The sequence below is a fragment of the Pseudoliparis swirei genome, chromosome 10, assembly GCF_029220125.1.
Source record: "Pseudoliparis swirei isolate HS2019 ecotype Mariana Trench chromosome 10, NWPU_hadal_v1, whole genome shotgun sequence".
In the NCBI taxonomy this organism is placed as follows: Eukaryota; Metazoa; Chordata; class Actinopteri; order Perciformes; family Liparidae; genus Pseudoliparis; species Pseudoliparis swirei.
The window spans coordinates 5,696,634-5,716,125 of NC_079397.1; the positions used below are offsets into that span (position 1 = coordinate 5,696,634).

The window sequence follows — 19,492 nt, forward strand, 5'->3', positions numbered from 1 at the left end:
TGCTGCAGCTCCTGTCGTCTCTCCAGTCTCCAGTAAACAGCAGTCATGGCGACAGTGGTCCAACCGCTCTCTCTGGATCGAGGTAAGGCACTCGGAGCTTTTTGCAATTGTGTGCGTTTTTATTTTTTTACGTTTTGAAAAACTTCGGCAAAGGAACTGGCAACCCGCGATAGATTCAGGTGTTTTGTGCCCCGATTTGGATTTCCTACAGATTGTTTTTGACGGGATGTTATTTGAAGGCAGTATGAGTTCGCGCTGTTCTAAATAATAATAAATAAACCCCGGTCCATCCTCTCTCCGCTCCGTGCGGTCGTGGTGCGGAAAGGAGCGCTGATCCCTTCCTCCGTGGAATCGGTCTCCACTCTCCACACCATCGTATATCTGACTAACGGACACCCGTGACACAGCTCTGTTTATTACCATCTATATTATGTAACCATTATTATGGTTATATTATGTCATATTATCCCGGTTTAGAATTTTTTTGCTGTTGTCTTTTTTCTTTTTCTTTCTCCATCTGTAAACATAAAGGGAACATCTACTTTGTGCTACGGGAGACAACTTTAGTATTTGAACTGGACAGGTGCACGCCATCTGGCCAGGTGACACGGGCTGTTGTTGTATTTTGTGCACAGAAAAAAATTGCAATCAAAACCGTATGATATATTGGAATGGTGTTGGCTCCGCCCCTTTTGCTGACGCACCACAGGTAGCGCATCTAATTGTATGTGACTTAAACACATATGTGTGCATCCCCGTTACGTCATGCACGTGCATGGTAGTAATGCCTCCAGGGTGATAATTAGCGTCTTTTTTTGTTTTTTGTTCGCTCCATCAAGAAAACAGCTGCTGTTATGCATTTTAGGATATTGTGCTCAGCTCGACTTCAAAACCCTTTATTAATGTGATATAGATACCAGTGAGATTGTATACAGATTGTAGTACAACGTGTATACAGGCTCACTTTAAACCCCTTCGCTTTCTTGTTAACGGTGTCTATTTTTAGATCACAAGAGAAAACAAAACAGTCGGACCAAATGCATTATCCTTTGGTGAAATGCAAAATATATAAAGATATATATCCGGATGCTGTCAGATGCAGAGAGGAGAGCTACTTCCTCTGTGCCAAGTGAAGCCCGGCGTCAGCTCCCCAGTCACTTCCAAGTCACTGGAGGTGACTATAAATACTCTTTATCTGGGGGAGCATCAATTATTAGGCAGGAATTAATCTGCCTGGTTCCTCGGTATGTCCAGCCTTATCTGATCTCAGTCATTTACTGGGGCAGTGATTCAGACATGACCTCAGCCTCAATGTAGCGCGTGTGTGTGTGTGTGTGTGTGTGGAGGGTGTGATCCATATTCTCACGCTGGGGCATGCATTAGAGCTGTCAGCGGCTGGTAGTTGTAATGACACAACCCGTAATGATGATAGTTTCACACAGCAGAGAGAGAGAGAGAGGTAATACTACAGGCTCTGTTCTTCAGCATGCCGCCACTTTTGAGAAAACACTATAATTGCTAATGAATAGGCAGCGTCGTCTCGCGTGGGAAGGAGGCTTCAGCTGCCGAGTCAAACACGGGCGGGGGGATAGAGACGTTCATTTCCAGAGCTCCCGAAGATCTTACATCGCCGGCCTTCCTGTTGTTGTCACAGGGAATGACTGCGATGAGCAGCAGCACCCAAGAACAATTGATTGGATCTCCCTGAATATCTTTCATAGACAGTTTGCGTTCTCCGTGGAGCGAAAGCTCAACTCCTCCCAGGGAAGTCCGATCAGAGCCTCTTCTGATATGTAATGTTGAGAGCAGAGGTCATTGTGGGCGTCTACAGGGAATGAGCGACACCATAGTTTTGTATGCAATAGCTTGCATGTCGTTGCAGCCACAAACACAACAACTACATTAAAAGTCTTCAGCTAGAGCTTTGAGCTAAATGCTTATTCAATTCAATTCAGTTTATTTGTATAGCACATTTTCACAAATTACAAATTTGCCTCAGAGTGCTTTACAATCTGTACACATAGACATCCCAGTCCCAAAACCTCACATCGGATCAGGAAAAATTCCCAAACAACCTTTCACGGGGAAAAAAGAGGAAGAAACCTTCAGGAGAGCAACAGAGGAGGATCCCTCTCCAGATTCACAGCATGCACACATCTTTACATATTGACGTTAAGCAGGTACAATGTCTGCAATAGTCATTACATGTCTTATTTTAGAAGCTGAGGCTGATGGGAAATGCTGCTTTTTGCAGATAAACCAAATCATTTCGAGCCGATGATGCTGGATCAAAAGAAAAGGCAACGTCCACCCCATGATGATGCGATCTGAAAAGTGATAGGATCACTAATGTTAGTCGGCTTCCATTCCAGAGACCACGAATGTCTGTCCAACATTTCCATATGTTGAATGGTTGATGAAGATGTTTCAGCCTGAACTTTAAGTGGTGGGCTCTCTGGATTCAAGCTGCTGGCTCGGCTAAAAACGTCTATTTCATGGAAATTAGCCACCCGTAAGGATAATTGACTCCCGGGTGAATAACATAAATTATATATATTAGCAGCTGATGGATAGTTAGACTCATAACACGGGTATGTATCTACATCCATAATTGAGTTGCTATAGCGTGCTGTAGATGGTGTTTAAAAGAACCGTCAGGCACTTACTGTAAGTATCAACAGTGCTTCTGCTTCAATTTGTGGCTTCCTTAATGTTCCGGAATGACCTTCGATAACCGCAAAGTACAGCGGCACACTTGTCGCACTCGTCATCGTTTCTTTGCTCTCAGGAGTGATTTTCTCCTCGCCGAACATCGCTTCAAAATGGCAACTCGAGAAAGGAAGCCGTCGCTCCTTCTAGCGCGACTCGCTTTTTGGGTTTCCTTCCCCCGTGTTTCAAGGGCGGGTAATCCTCTCTATACCCGTTTTATTTCCTCACTCTTCTGCCCCCGGTCCTCGACGTCCCTCTGAGAGTTCACGGCGAGTTCAATGTTCTCACCGGCAGACGTCACTCCGTAGCCGATGACGTCTCGACCCGCCTCCTTTTCTGAACACGGGAGTAGCGGTTCTCGGGGTAATCGTCTCGGAGGGACACTTGGCAGCAAAGTTGCCGAGCGCTTCAGGGTCAAAGCGACGGTTGGCGGGTGACGGGGGGGCTTTTTTTCAGGACGTGTTGATTCTAGCGACCCAGATCTCGTCTCTCAGAGGAGGGTCATTTAAAGCAGACTGTGAAACGAGGATCTTCAGGTCTCGGCGATCCAATCGCGACCGCCTGTTTTAATGAGCTCGGCCTTTTAAATCGGCCGTTTATTTGCCAAAATGCCACCTCTACGGAAGGAGAGTGAATTGCATTAAATTCCACCGTCGGTTACAACTTCATCATCTGGAGCGCTGCCAGGTGCCGTGATGTGTCACTGTGGCTTTGATCAGCTCGGTTTGCTTTACTTCCCCGTGTGCCGGGCTTTAAAATAACTCCCTGTTCAGTTCCGAGCCTCCTCTTGTGAACAGAGCGATGCATATCTGCAGCTCTCTGCTGCCCCCGGACCTGGTTTTCCTGACGAGAGATCGTGGCGATGATTTGAGGCCAGGGCCTTGTTTCCCGTCACACACACACACACACACACACACTCTCACCTGCTGACAAGCTGCCGTCCCTCACAGCCAGAGTCGTTCCAACCCACCTCGATTTAATACTGCGGTTCACAGAGTAATCGTCTTGGAGGGACGCCGTCCTATAATTAACGAGGATGAAGAAGTGCGACGTTCCCCGTGTCTGCTCTCGCCGCAGGCTCCCGCTGTTTTTGCATTGTATTTAAGATTCTTTTTTTTTTTAAAGGCCTTTTGTGTGTGTGTACAGATAGAAGCACAGCTCTCTGTGTGGTTAGATGATGTAACGCGTCGTGCATCATCATGATTGTTGCAGCCGGAAATATCGAGTGAGGCCGTTTTGGTCAATATGTGACTGTACGTGAGAAATCTAAACATATTGGGTACTTCACATTGCTCGTTGCTACAATAATAAATAGACTTTGACTTAATGCGTTCAGTTTAGTCATCTTCCAGTAGTCCAAGTTATTAAGTTCCATTAACATTGAATGTGTTTCTAGCTCGCCGGTTTCTCCTAACTCCCATCTGTGTTGTCATATCTTCAACACGGGAAGTCGAGTTCACAATATGGTTGTCGATTTAAGTCGTCTTTCCCTCTTGAAGACACCATAAAACGTTCATTCAGGCTCTTGCAATTTCATCTTTTGATTTTTAAACACTAAAGGAATGTTGCATCAAACGTTTTGGGGGCAAATGTAGCAGTTTTATTCTAATCCTGCCTGAGGCATGAGAGCGTAAAAGTCAAATGAAAGTTAAACGTTTTTGGCACAGTTGCTTGAAAAAAAAACTGCAGCACAGGTTTTAGTTTGACTTGAAAGCCACATTCGACATCAGTGAGCGTCGTTAGCACCGAATGGAAACTTTGCTCCCAGAAGGCGTTGTCAGTGAAGTCTTGACAGTCACGTAATTAAACAAACGTTAGCATTACACTTGGCTCATTTAATCATCAAGTATCATTAATGAGAAAGCCCTCACTGTAAACACAGCGCAGGGAAATTAACTGCTGACAGGATCTCTGTCATCACACCGTGTCTGTATCGTGACTCTGGAACTACAACCTCTGATTTGCGTGTGTGTGTGTGTGTGTGTGTGTGTGTGTGTGTGTGTGTGTCTGTGGGTCTAAGTGTGTGTGTTTCTGGCAAGCAATAAGAGAGAAAAATAGTTTTTACAGATTCTTGAAGAAAATGATTCCTCATTCTGACACAGCAGCATCAGCTGCCCTTTCTCTTCCTTCTGAGAACAATCTGTCAAACCTCCCAGTGAGAACGACCTAATTGCAAATACGGTCATGTTTGGCTTCGGCTAAATTTGGCAGACGTGCAGTTGTCAACGTGGAGCATGTAGTTTTTCCCCCGAGGCGGATGTTCAGTGTGTCCAGATGTGTGCAACATCTGGACACACTGAATCCCTGAGAGCCCCTGGAGGGTCTCTGGGTTGAGATTAAAGTCAGAATAATAAAGCACTTGAGGGCTCAACTGAATTTCTCTTCCACTTTTTTTATTTTATTTTTTAGGTGAGGATCAGAAGTATTCAAATATTTGACTCATGTGGCAGCTCAGTAAGAAGTGACGCCAGACGGGTTATCTTAGTTTCAATATCTTTTCCAAGACTTTTCAATTTCATTTTAGTTTAGTTTTAATGGATTTTTAGTTGAGCTTTTTATGTTTAGTTTTGGTCACAGTTTTCCGTAATGACATATTAAAGCTAATAAAGCTCAGACTGAAATTTATTTCCGTTTATTATCTATTTGTTTTTGTTTTTTTAACAGGCAATATCGTTTCAGTTTGGGTTTCAGTTTCCTTTTGAAGGAGATAGTTTCAGTTCCAGTTGCAGTTTCCAATAATACGCCTGGTTGGTGGTCAAGAGCCGTGGTCGTCGGTGACGAGGCGTTCAGGGGCAAAGCGCCCAAAGTCACATGAGGGGGGGTTGCTGAAACCAGTGGGACCAGCTGTGCAACTGGGTGGGGGGGATCAGAGGCCAGAGAAGCTCACACCACCTGCAGGGATTGAACAGCCAGGTCTCTGCGTATGAATAACAGAGGTCGAAGGTGCATGGTCGATATTTATGGATTAACGATGGACACACGGAGAATTATTTGACTTCTCACCTTATTGTTTTGTTTTTTTAACCCCAAAAAACAAAAAAATTGTGCTTAAAAAAACAAAGCATTTGGAAAGCTAAAGAGTCCGAAATTCCACCTCAGGAGTCGAATTATTGAATCACCGTTCATCGGGTGGCCAGAGACACAACGTCAACTGAATGTTGATGGCGCTCAGAGTCTGCTGGATGTGTGAATAGCTGTAAAGTTGTACATTGTAAACAGGTTTGCTGCTGCTGCTTCACGTAATTCCCCCCTAGGGATGAATAAAGGAATATCCAATCTAATCAAAGATGGGGGTATGAACTCTAGCAGGATGTCACTGCTGCGGCCACAATCTGTTTGTGCACACGATGTGTTCAACAACAACAACACGTTCTCTATGACCCGATGTCAAACCTTCGGGAAGTCCCATTGGTGTTCAGAGCAATTATTCGTGCTCAATAGCCGACCCTCGTTAGCCGATCATTAACCGTTAGCCGGCGGGGCGAGTGCCTCACATGCCGGGGGTGATGCCGTTTAGGGACCGGCTGCAACAATAACACCGACATGGTGATGGTCATCATCTGTTACCAGCTGCAGAACAGCTGCATTTCCCCCAGTGAGTCTCCACTGCATCAGTCAGGTTGTCCGCCTGGCGTACCGGACAATATTTCAAAGGTCACCCCCGGTAGTTGGCGTCGCACCAGTTTCCCCCGACAAAAAATATGAGATTTTCCAACGGGAATTTGGTTTATTGCAGAAAACAAGCCCTCCGGCAAACAAACGATCGTAATGCTTACACCTGTTTGTTCAGCAGCATAATCTTCACAAATTAAAATCACCCATGCAATTGGCAGACGGAGGAAAAAAACCATCCTGCTGGTCACGGCCACGTGAGTGTGGGTGCACACTGACGAGGCTGTGAGGGCCGTTTAGTTTAGTAACGTTTGGTCGTCGCATTCAGTCCCTCTTCAAAACTTCAAAATTCACGAGTGAGCTGCACATTACTCTGGTTCAGGTTAAACCTCGCTTTAATGCCTGATTTTTTTAAAGGTAGAAAGTCTATTTTCAGTTAAGTGACGAGCCACTCTTCTTCATTCCGCTCCGATTTTTTGTTTAAATCAGTCAGAACATTTATTATCAGTTTAACCGTTAAACGGTCAAATATGAACATCCCTAATGTCAAATAAATGTGGTCGAGTAAAAACTACTTTCAAGTCCCTGAAACACAGTTCTTAATCCACCACTGCAGAAGTCAATATCAATTGAAACACAGTTTATTATGCGTCTATGAAGTGGTAAATCTGCGGTGTTCGTGCACGTCTTTGTGTGTAGCGGTGTCGGTAAGTCACGGGTGGGATTTCACTCCCCGCGTTGCCCTCCAGCTGAAGTTATTGATAGCTATGTGCATATAACAGGCTCAGCGTGTGGGTGTTGAGCACGTAGTTAGCGTTGTGTGCAGCGCCGCTTCATTTGTTAGCTGTCAGCCTCTCTTCCTCTCAGGTACACCCTGAGATGAGTTTACTCGGTGCCGGTGCTATCGGAGAGCAAAAGGTGAACCCTTTAACCCACAGGTGTCAAAGACAAGGCCCGCGGGCCAAATGCGGCCCGCCGCGTCATTTTATGTGGCCCGCGGCTTGAAAGACACATGATCACCTTTTCTTTAAAAAAATTGAAGAAATATATCCTGTGCTTTTATTTTGAAGGTTTCAAATGAAATGGATTTATGTTATAATATTTGAGAAATCTTCTTACGTACCATAGTTCTACACACAAATAAACAATAATCAAATGCAAAGAGAGTTATTGCTCGGGAGTAGTTTATCACATTTATGTTTCAGTTACACTGGCCCTTTAAGAGGCCGCCATGATGCTGATGAGGCCCACGGTGAACAGGAGTTTGACACCCCTGCTTTAACCCGTGAATGTGACGTAACGGGGACCCCCCTCGATCATCTCAGCTGGAACACAGTCACCCTTCCATGCCTCTTCCTCTGGGTTTTTTAAAAACGATTGGATTTTTTTTCTACATCCCTCATCTGATGAGTCACACATCCGATGTCCCACTTCTACATCACGCTTGCAGAGCGGTGAGTACCGGAGTGCACCTCATGGGACATTTGGGACTCAGTCAGAACTGCCCGATATCATGCGCTAGAAATAATAACCCGGCAGGCATATCAGCCAGTTCATCCGATCTGGTTTCAGGCAGCACCTGAACACCACCCTCGTGCTTTGAATCCCCCGTGTGAACGCAAACCAGTGTGACAGGGAAGCAGAACATCTTCACCGACAGGGATCACATGTCACTCGGAGTAAATGTGCCGACGCAGCGCCGGCCGACACTCATTTTACTGAGTGGTCTCCTGGAATCACTCGCAGTGGGATGAAACATGACTTGCAGTCGATGTACGGGAGCAGGCTGTCAATATTATAATAGTTCAACATTTAGTTGATAGGAATGTGATTATGACCCACATTCGAATGTATTCATCAGGAAATGAGCAGACGTCACTTTTCATCAGTGAGAAAAAATGGCTGCCATGTCAATCTTTGAGGTCAAATTACAAATGCCTCGTCAAAGTTATTGACGTGGATAAAGAAAATGGTGCTAATGAGCATGTGAAATGAAATAACGGCTCAGAGGAGGAACAACAATATTGCCTGGGCGGCCCCCTGCCCTCTGTTTAATGAGAAAGAAATGCTCATAAAACTGAGACGGATGCTTGGACCTGTACCAGCTCATTAGCAGCTCTTCGGGATCTGTGTGTTTTGATATCTGGGCATAGAGAGAGAAAAATATGAATATGGCTACTGAGCACACCATCAGCTCTAGGCTATAAAACAACATGCGAGGAATTTCTTTCTCAGTATTTCACAATTATTCCAATAAGGATATATTTTCAGAAATTCAACTTGAAATGCGATGCGTCAACGCTGTGTTCACTACTTGTTTATGCTGCCCCCTAGTGGCCGAGAACAAACTCATCTTTTAGTGAAGGGGGCGGTTCATAAAAATAACAAAAAAGGTAAACGTGATGTAAATATCTTTAGCGGTAGCTACCTGTGCGGGTAGTTTTGGGCTATGTGATAATTCACTATTTTGAGGAAATAACATTGTGACAGTCTTCAGTATTTTGAAGGAATATCATTTGAAGAATATAGTTTTAACATCGTACTTTACCACTCAGTTTAATGAAATTCACAAATGTGTGGTTAGAAATATTTATGGTTTCTTTAACTGTTTTGTTAATTTTGCATTAAAAGTCTTAATTAAAGCAGAATATACTCAGTACTTTTAATTAATTAATTTTATATAGACTATTTTTTTAATGAGTTTCCAAAACTTGTATCATGCAATACAGTATAAAGCGTTATTGAGTTATGAAATGACCTTTATCATAATAAGAGATTTTGGCACCCTGAACTGTAAAATAAGATTTTTTCAGAATCTCCGAATCGCATCATTATTATTGTGAATTGCATAATTTTGTCGTGCAAAACAGAGAGCTCGACAGTCGGGGCTCACAGTAACTAAGGGGGTGGGGCTTAGCAAAAGGTCAATTGGGGAGTAACGAGCCGGATCAGGGGTGCCCCGGCCGCCACGGCTAATATGGCGTTTCCTTTCACACGCGTACCTGTGGCGTTCTCTACATGAGTGGAGGCGTTTGATTAATGGCGCATGAGCGTCGTCGGGATGACTCGCCTCGTTAGCGGCCAATGCAACACCTGGTGGGGACTGACCTCGCAATTCCAAGCAGATCCATATACTTTATCGCTTTATTACAGAGCGCCTGAAGTGGAAACAGGCGATGGGTTTTCTCCACTCCACATTTCCTTTTTTTTTTACCGGCCTTATCGAGCATTCAGACAGTCGGGCCTGGAGACGACTTCCTGTCTCGTCTCCCGCAGTAAAAAAAGCTCCTCTGTCGACCGGCTGCTTTATCGAGTTACTCCGATGTTCCCACAATTCAATATTGGTGTGAGTTTCAAGTTTCAAGTCAAGTTTTTTTATTGTCACATCCCCTTTTATACAAGTATAATCGGTTTGTGAAATTCTTATGTGCAAAACACCCGACAGCAGTAGCAGACTAAAAAAAGAATAAGAATGAGAATGAGAATAAACTATACAATATCCACACACAAAAAAGAAGAAAGTATTAACAATTATATATATAAAACAATTGTTAATACTTTCTTCTTCGATGTATCTACGCACAATTTATCACTGTGTACTGCGTGAAAAGACACACTCGTACACTTTGTATTTATGTACACGCTTGTTATGATGACAACTGATTTTGGAGCGGTACATAAACCCTTCTTCACTTTGCTGTAGGCAGAAGGCCCTTTGGATCAACTATGTTGTCATTACAGCTGCAAGCAACCATTCCCATGGAAGCTGCAACTTATTTTTCATATTTTTATGATCAAAAATGTTCTTTTTCTGATACTTGCTTGCAGTAGAGTATGCCTTTTTCCTGCATATATATATATAGAGGTATAGAGCATGTGAAGCTCACTCGTTCTAGGGCAACCCAACGAGTCTGTGGAAGGTCATGAATCTCAATCAACTGGATTTCTGTTTGCCGGTCGAAAATAATATTCAATAAAGTATATCATATCCCGTGGGATGGATCCAAATGAAATTGATTTAAAAGCATTCCGGAAACTAACTTTGCGAGTGCTGCTCTAAACAAGAAAATGGAGAAAACGACTCCACTTCTCACGTGACATATTCCCTCAGTAAACACAGTAAACAAGAGTTTTACGGTCTCTTTCTTCAATACAGCTCGATGTTATTTTGTAAATGATGGTCCACTTAGACTCAAATAGGTGATAAAGCCGGCTATGCTTTACGACGGGGAGAATCCAACATGTCGACAGCCCCCTAGTGGACAAACGCGTCTTGTTACCTTCGCATTGAAAATGCGGAAGGTTATGTTTTGATCGCCGTGTATTTATTTATTTATTTGTATGCGTGTTCCTCGCATAACTAAAAAAGTATTAAACCGAATCGCATGAAATTTGGTGGGATGATTGGTTATTATCCGGGGACCATTTGATTAGATTTTGGGATTGATCGGGTCAAAGGTCAATGTCATGAAAAGGTCAAAATCTTCTTTTTACCATAGCACGGCCAATTTTTATCCAATTGACATGCAACTCATGCAAAAATGTTCATAATTCAATGCCCAATCTTGTGATATGCGAAGGTATGCGCTCTACCGAGTGCCCATTCTAGATTTTCCTGTTTTACATGAAATATTTTTATTTTCTAAATTATATATACTTTATTGATAATGCACAATATGGTATACAGTGATCAAAGAACAAGTATTTTAATTTGTTGTGTGTATGTTTCAATCAGATTACAATTGAAAAGAGGAAAACAGGAAAAATAAATAACTAAAAATAACAAAGGCGAAACAAAATACATATTTTAAGCATTTTGAGAGTTTTCTTTCTGACAATCCCCAATGAGTCTTGGGAACCTGTGATTGGAGCTTATTTACTGACATTGTACAGGCTGAATGGTGAAGAGAACAATGAAGTAATCAACAGACATCGACAATAAAACTAGCTGCAAACAACGAGTACAGTGCATGTTGGCGTGAAGCTGGAACGCAGCTCGTACAAGTCATCAGCTCCACGGTCAAACTGCACCAGTCATCGTTTTCTTTGTGCGGTCGCAGGCCTCCTGCACACACACACACACACACACGCACGCTGAATAAAACATGTTCTTGAACGAGCAGCCCGAGTCCAAGTGATTAAGTACAGAATATCTTCCCTCTGCCTCCATTATGTATCTCTCTCTTCGGTCTGCCAGTTTCGGAGGGCGAGGCATGAATCAGCCGAGCTGACTCATTGAGGGAAGCACAGCTCAGTGGCCCCCGAGTCTTTAAGGCTGAGGTGTCGTGTCAATGCGTTGTAACGCGCCTCTCTTCCCGAGAAGCGTTACCTCCTGGACGGAGGAGTTATTCCCTCTCTTCCTTATCGTCGTGCAGAAAGACCGTGGGTGCTCTTTGCTATTCGGCCTTATCCGACCCCAATTCATGATCCCACCGTGGAGTCTCTCCCGCCTCCTTCACGGGGTGGAACATAATTAAACAGAGTATCTTCTTCTTCTTCTTCTTCTCCCTCCTCCTCCCCCTCCTTCTTATTCTTCTTCTTCCCTCTCCTCCTTCTTCTTATTTTTACCTCTTCTTCTTCCCCCTCCTCCTTCCCCCCTTCTTCTTCTTATTCCCCCTTCTTCTTCTTCTTCTTCTTCTTCTTCTTCTCCCCCTCCTCCTCCCTCCTTCTTCTTCTTCTTCCCCTCTCTTCTTCTTCTCCCTCCTCCTCCCCCCCCTTCTTCTCCTTCTTCCCCCTCCTTCTTCTTCTTCTTCCCCCTCCTCCTTCTTCTCATTTCTCCTTCTCCTTCCCTCTTCTTCTTTTTCTCCCTCCTCCTCCTTATTCTTCTTCTTCCCTCTCCTTCTTCTTCTTTTTACCTCTTCTTCTTCTTCCCCCTCCTCCCCCTCCTTCTTCTTCTTCCCCCTCCTCCTCCTTCTTCTTCCTCCTTCTTCTTCTTCCCCCTCCTCCTTCTTCTTCTTCCTCCTTCTTCTTCTTCCCCCTCCTCCTCCCCCTCCTTCTTCTTCTTCCCCCTCCTCCTTCTTCTCCTTCTCCTTCTTCTTCTTCTTCTCCCTCCTCCTCCTTCTTCTTCTTCTCCCTCCTCCTCCTTCTTCTTATTTCCTCTTCTTCTTCTTCTCTCCTCCTTCTTCTTCTTTCCTCCTCCTCCTCCTCTTCTCCTGCTCTTCTCCTCCTCCTCCTTCTTCTTCTTCTTCTTCTTCTTCCTTCTTCTTCTTCTCCCCCCCTCCTCCTCCCCCTCCTTCTTCTCCCTCCTACTTCTTCTTCTTCCCCCTCCCCCTCCTTCTTCTCCTTCCTCCTTCTTCTTCTTCTTTCTTCTTCTTTGTCTCCCTCCTCCTCCTTCTTATTCTTCTTCTTCCCTCTCCTCCTTCCCCCTCCTCCTTCTTCTTCTTCTTATTCCCCCTTCTTCTTTTCTCCTCCCTGTTTCCTTGGCATGAGTGCCCACACACACACACGGACACACATATACACACTAACACCTGTTCTCTGTCCCTCGCTCTGCCAGATGTGGCCAGGGCCATCGAGCTGCTGGAGAAGCTGCAGGAGTCGGGCGACGTGCCCGGTCACAAGCTCCAGTCTCTGAAGAAAGTCCTTCAGAGTGAGTTCTGCACCGCCATCCGAGAGGTGAGTCACCGTGGAGCGAGGGAACACACCAATGCCACTCGCGTCTTTTCTCTCTCTCGTTCTTATTTCTTTTTTTATTTGTCGACTCTCTTTAGTTTTACGAGCATGACCTTTCTGGTGCTCGCACTGCTGCTCTTCCAATCAATCAGTGTGCTCGGGATACTGGGTTGTTTTGTCCTTGGAGTTGCTGCTGCTGTTGTTGTTGTTGTTGCTGAGGTGTCAATACCTACATTACATTTTCTGTTTATTCCACACAAATCATAAAAGTGAAAGATAATACTCAATAAATGTGAAGGAAATACTGGCAGCTATTTATCTTTTCTGAAACATAGTGTCGGGGTCACTTTACTTTGTTAAGTTGCACCATACGAGTTACTTACAATGAGATACATTTCAACATTTTAATTACAACCTCCCACGAGCCGGGGGTTAAGTCCTTCTTTATTAGCTTTTGTGTCGGACAGCTAGAAAGATGAGAGAGACGAATGCTTCAAGAGTCTGAGGGAAACTCCTCTTGTTCGCTGTCATTGTCAGCACATTGCAACACTGGCTTTGTTTTGTGATCCTAAAAGTCAAAGTCTGACATAATTAATGTGAATATGGTCTGTTTGTTACCTTCGCATTAAAAATGCGGAAGGTAATGTTTTGATCACCGTGTATTTATTTATTTATTTGTATGCGTGTTACTTGCATAACTCCAAAAGTATTAAACCGAATCGCATGAAATTTGGTGGGATGATTGGTTATTATCCGGGGACCATTTGATTAGATTTTGGGATCGATTGGGTCAAAGGTCAAGGTCATGAAAAGGTCAACATCTTCTTTTTACCATAGCACGGTCAATTTGTATCCAATTGTCATGCAACTAATGCCAAAATGTTCATAATTCAATGCCCAATCTTCTGATATGCGAAGGTATGCGCTCTACCGAGTGCCCATTCTAGTTTATTTATTTATTTATTAATTTATTTGTATGCGTGTTACTCGCATAACACAAAAAGTATTAAACCGAATTGCATGAAATTTGGTGGGATGATTGGTTATTATCCGGGTACCATTTGATTAGATTTTGGGATCAATCGGGTCAAAGGTCAAGGTCAAAGGTCAAACTCTTCTTTTTACCATAGCACGGTCAATTTTTATCCAATTGGCATGCAACTAATGCCAAAATGTTCACAATTCAATGCCCAATCTTGTGATATGCGAAGGTATGCGCTCTACCGAGTGCCCATTCTAGTTTGGTCTGTGCTTGTCAAGCTATTAATAATGTGTACACATTACACTCATTACTCTAAAAATACCAATTATCTGCAACAAACAGAAGCAAATGGCTCCTCATTATTATCAACACACTTTGCTTGTCGTAAGCGTGTATGTATGTGTGTGTGTGTGTGTGTGTGTGCGTCTAAACAGAAACACATTGTGTATATTTCCATTTCACCCCTGTATGTTTTAAATATACATTTGCATTGCACTGCCCTTTTACTGCTTCTTTTTTGCATTTCTGGTTAGCTGCTAAAAGTGCGTTGCATTACCCGAGTACTTCTACTCTAAACCTGAATCCAGAGTAGATTCTTAAAGCACAACACAGAGTATTGACACGTTTTCAACTTCCACCTTCTTTGAAAATGGATACTCAGAAACAAACACACTTGATGGACTTCTTTCTTCAAAAGTAACGGGACGTATTTGGCAGTCGAGGGTTATTTAAGTGCACAGTGATCTCGTGCAAAATATTTCATGCCAAGTGGGAAGTTATCCGCAGGCATTTTGCGATGTTATTTACGGCCATTTTTACAGTGCGTCGGGGACAGAGTCGTGAATTTAGCCAACACTTAACGGCGTCTGTTAGATGGAAGATTCCTTCTCTCGTGTTACCAGAATCCTGCACGGGGGGAACGTTTCCCTTTAGGTTGCAGTCATTTTAAGTTATAGTGCTGTATATATGTTATGTAGCGAATAAAGTGGCATATTTAGTGATATGTAGTTATAAAGTAGAATTCAGCATCAAATTGACCGCTCGACATTTGTGATTCGCCGGAGCAACCGGCGGCTGCGCTTACGCCGTTAAAAAAGTTTTTCAATGACTTTGCTCCGCTGTAATTTAAGTTATATGTCACTCCTTGCATTTATTGTCTAAGATGATAATGCCAAAATGTCCCATGCCAATACTGACGCTTTGGAACTCGGCAACTCAGAGAAAGTATGGCAATAAAAAATAAAAACATCTGAGAGTGTGCCCTTTAAGTGGCATCTATCACAAGTGAGTGCATCATAATGAAAGTGTGTGAGATTATTACTGCTGGGGACATTTTAGACTGCATAAAATGTATGTCTTTTAAATCCCACGGAACATTTGCACGATCACGAGGCCGTAAAACTCGAAGGCCTAATGAGCTCGTTACATTGAATTTTAATCATCAAATCACTGTAAGAGATTGGTTTTAATCACATTTTCCCAGGAGGGAATTGAAAGGGATCATGGCAAACAAGAGCATTCCCTCGACGCGGCACCGCTACGCCGGCCGATAACGGCCCATCTAGTACAATTAGTGTCCCGTCGGTTGTGATCTACTGCAGCGTCGCCGACAGCCACGTTATCGTTAAGCAAACATGACGTTGAGGAGCGGAGAGACGGATGACAAGTGCCGCCGTGGCCTCCGTGTAGGCAAGTTAATTGTACACAAAAGTGAACGCGTCACTCTTTTCCTGGAACGAGAGCGGGACGATTAGCAGAATGTTGTTGGGGTGATTTTACACTGCATCGGAGCTACGAAATAACCCTAATGTAATATCAGAATTGTAGGCCAGCTGCTAGGATCTCTGGTTTACCAAATTCACTTTTTAATCCATAACATGAAAGAGGATCCGTGTGTGTACTTCGACTCTGCTGCATAGTAATGACACCAATTAGTGGAAATGGCTTCATGAAAAAAAACAAAATAATAATAAACCTGACATCACGCAAAGTGACAGAAAGGAAGATAAGCACCGGTCTTCTCGTCTGCTCCGGCCCTCACATTCAGACAGCGACTGCACGCCTGGTTACCAGCGGAGGGATTTCAGTGCCAGTCACGGTTGCCAATGACTCTCGAAAAAATAACGTTTAAAAAAAAGGCTTCAGCATCAGCAGCAGCACGTGCCCTTTTCCAAGAGGCAAAGATGCAGACTACTTCACCCTCACAGAGCTGGCTCAACACAGTCACCAGGGAAACCGGGATAAGTGGGCCGCAGAGAGAGGCTGACTGTGGAGTCGATTACAGGCTTGTGAGAGCCGGTGAGATGACAGCTTCCCGCTGTGGTGCTAAGCCAGCTGGAGGACAGGTTGTAAGTGCCGGCCCTCGCATACCGTCGGCAATTATTATTATTACGCCGGAGTCGTTGGAGTGAAATCTCACCGTTTCTCTGCAGCTGCTTGTTTCCGATGAACTGAGAGTGTCGGAAACCATCAGAGGAGACGGTCACACCCGCTCGAGATGGAAGAGAAACTCACTCACTTGTGTTTTGACTTGATTTATTTCTAAATTATTTATGGGATCGGATGCAAAATCACAAAACGTGGAAGCGGAGTGATGGAGAAAGGAAAAATGTTTTTGTGTGATGTTGAAAAGGAAAATTCCCACGCATGAAATTCACTGCTGCGTTGCCGTGTGATTATTTAATAAAGACATTTCTCACGGTGCTCTCATAAACAAACACACGTTGTGTATTTGGATATAAAAGAGGTGAAGGAAGAGGAATCTTCATTGGTTTTTCTGTTGGTGTTTTTAAGGAATGTGGATCTTTCACATGGTTTAGCTTCTGCATGTTCCAAAACGATAAACTAACCGGGACATACATTGTTCATAGTGATGGAAAACCAATCTCAAGTTACTGAAAGTTGACTTTCATATCAAAGTAACATAAACAATTCAGAAAAATTAAATCCATCCATCCTTCTATACCAACTGCACTCCAACTAATTTGTAGTAAACACAACAGACTTTCTTTTTTTTTATTAAAAAAATGGTATAGTCCTTTCAATGTTTTCTCCACTTCCTCCAGCCGTTGTTTTTTCTAATTAATTGTGACTGCACTCTTGTATGTCATCCATCAGCGTTAACTACTTTTAGGTTGTGGTGGATTTTATGTACACTTGCACATGTAAAAGGGAATATTCTGATTAATGAATTAAGAAGCATAGACAAGTATGATCACTATATTATATGTAACTGTTTTATTATGGTAGAGGTGCATTTCTTGATAAAACCGGGGTAGGGCTCTAAAACGGAAGCGAAAGCAGCCGTTACCTCTCTTAGGCGGCGCGGCGCGGAGAGAGCACGCCATCGGGGTGGTGGTGAGAACAACACAACTGGGAGCTTTACGCTCACTCTGATTATTGAGGTCGACAGAAAACTTTAAGCAACCAAATGACTGTCAAAAATAAATACTCTTATCCCTGTTGAACCCCCTTTACTCTTATACTACCCTCGAGTTAAAACATAGGTACAACTAAGAGTCCAACCTCCTGTTGTTCATTTCGGTGACATTTCATGACTACAGATGAACTTTCTCTCAATCTGTGATATGATTCCTTCTCCCGCACGCACACACACACACACACACACACAGACACAGACACACACGGGATGTAGCTCATTTCACATTGTGGACGGCCGAAACACAGCCCGACAAGACGAACATGCTAATCTATATATCCCCGATGTAAGTCCTCCTCCAAACCCGATCTTGTACTCTGCACCTCGTCGACCACAATAGAATACACGGAACATGAATCAGCTCTGTTGGGGATGACGGGCTGGCTGTCAGAATGAGGAATAAACAGCAGGGAGGAGAGTCTGTTCAGCAGAGTTGGGCTGAATGACAAATAGACAGAGTTTGATGAGCTGGCTGTCTTTCCTCGCCACGTTCATCAATGAGGGAGATGGGTGGGGGAGTGAGGGGGGGGGGGTCTCGCCTCACCGCATCAGCCCGAACGAGTTGTCGTGGTCAATCAGCCTTGCAAGTGGGAAAGGAAAGACACGAGACGGAATGACTGGAAGAGCTAACCAGCTGGAAGTGATTGAGAGTGGGAATTCTCTGTTTATTGGATTAGGGAGTCCCACTTGGCGAAACACAGGAAGTGCAACAAAAAACAAAAAAAGCCGGCCAGAGCGAAAAGGCGTCTCTTTCATCAGCTTCAAGTTGATTTTTCACCTTGGCAGTGATTTTTTTTCAAATGGACATAATTGACTGTTGTTGTTTTTTTCTTCTTTTCATGAAACAAAACGAGGGCCGGAGGATTTGTGTGTCGATTTCAATCCCGGCGCCTCGGCCTCTCACGTCACATTACGTTGAAGGATGAAAGGTGCATTAACTCGGTCCGTGCAACTTCAATATTAACTTCAAGAGGGGACGTGTATTGTTTGAAGTCCTGTGCTTTCATCTTTTTCCCAACCACATCCCTTCCTCCTTCCCTCCCTCCTTCCCGTCTCGCTGACTCAGTAGAGGAAGCAGGAAGCCATGGTTACAGGCAGAGTAGTCGTGTCACTTTGCCCCGCGGGCGTCTTCCTCTACTCTCTGGCTTTGTGCCGTCCTCCTTGTAGGAGCCTGTGCCGCTATCCTCTGAGGAATAATGTGTGCTAAAAATAGTTAAAACATGCAGGAGAGGTTGGACTGATGGTGTGAGTGTTGGAGGCACGAGGGCAGTGAGGACGTCTGGGAAGAGAAGAGGCAGAAGGGTAATTGAAAAGATGCCCGCAGGACAACCGGCCTCTTCAGAGCAAAGTGCAGCCACAACAACAGCAGACGGACATTCAAAAGCACACACACACGATTTGTTCTGTGTTATTCAGGAAACGGCATTCAGGTGAACTATGTCGTCTCGCGTCGCCTACTTTAGAGCACTCGCCGTAATGCATTTCTCAATTAATTATCATTTATGCACAAAAAATGTGAAAAAGAGAATTTTAAAGCTGCGATAGAAAGATACATTTTCAGTAGCAAAAGATGAAATGACTGTGGGTGTGAGAGAGGTCGCTCACAGTGAGGAATCCACAGCTTTAAGGTCATAGTTTGGGGGTTTCTGGCGCGCAACTGGATTGTTTTAGTAAAACACGCTAAAAACTCACCTACACTCAACCCGATCTCATGGGAAGGCGTATGATGACTAGCATAACATTTTAGAGATTTTGCGGCACGTTGTTGTGCAGTCAGGGCAAAAAAGTAAAAATGGCGTCCGTATTGCACGCTATAAGACTTGCAAATTGTCGGGTTATTAATACACCACAACAGACGGACGCAGTTAGCGACTGGGACCTTCAGAAGCTAAAGGGACAATGTTTTATTTCTCTCAAAGAAGTTGGCTGCTAATGAGCCTTCATGGATGAATCCGTTGGACTGTATTCATCCAAAAGAGACATGAGCATTAATTTGTTGCCCACGGTGTGAATAAAAAACTTTCACATATAATATGTGAGAAAGTAGGACTTGAGGGAGAGTCACACCTTATGTCTTATAAACTGTGTTGTGCATTCCATCTAATGAATGCAAAAGTAACAGGTATCCGCTAGTGAGA

The 19,492-nt window shown here is 43.8% G+C and overlaps 1 protein-coding gene across 2 annotated transcripts in view; it reads left to right on the forward strand.

The window, feature by feature from the left end:
- lin7a (lin-7 homolog A (C. elegans)) overlaps nt 1-19,492 on the forward strand; it is a 34,940-nt gene continuing 15,448 nt past the window's right edge. For both annotated transcript variants that reach the window (XM_056424888.1, XM_056424886.1), the window contains exons 1-2: nt 1-82; nt 12,818-12,936. In XM_056424888.1, coding sequence (XP_056280863.1) covers nt 46-82; nt 12,818-12,936 — 156 coding nt within the window. In that variant the 5' untranslated portion in view covers nt 1-45. The remainder of the gene's footprint in view (nt 83-12,817; nt 12,937-19,492) is intronic.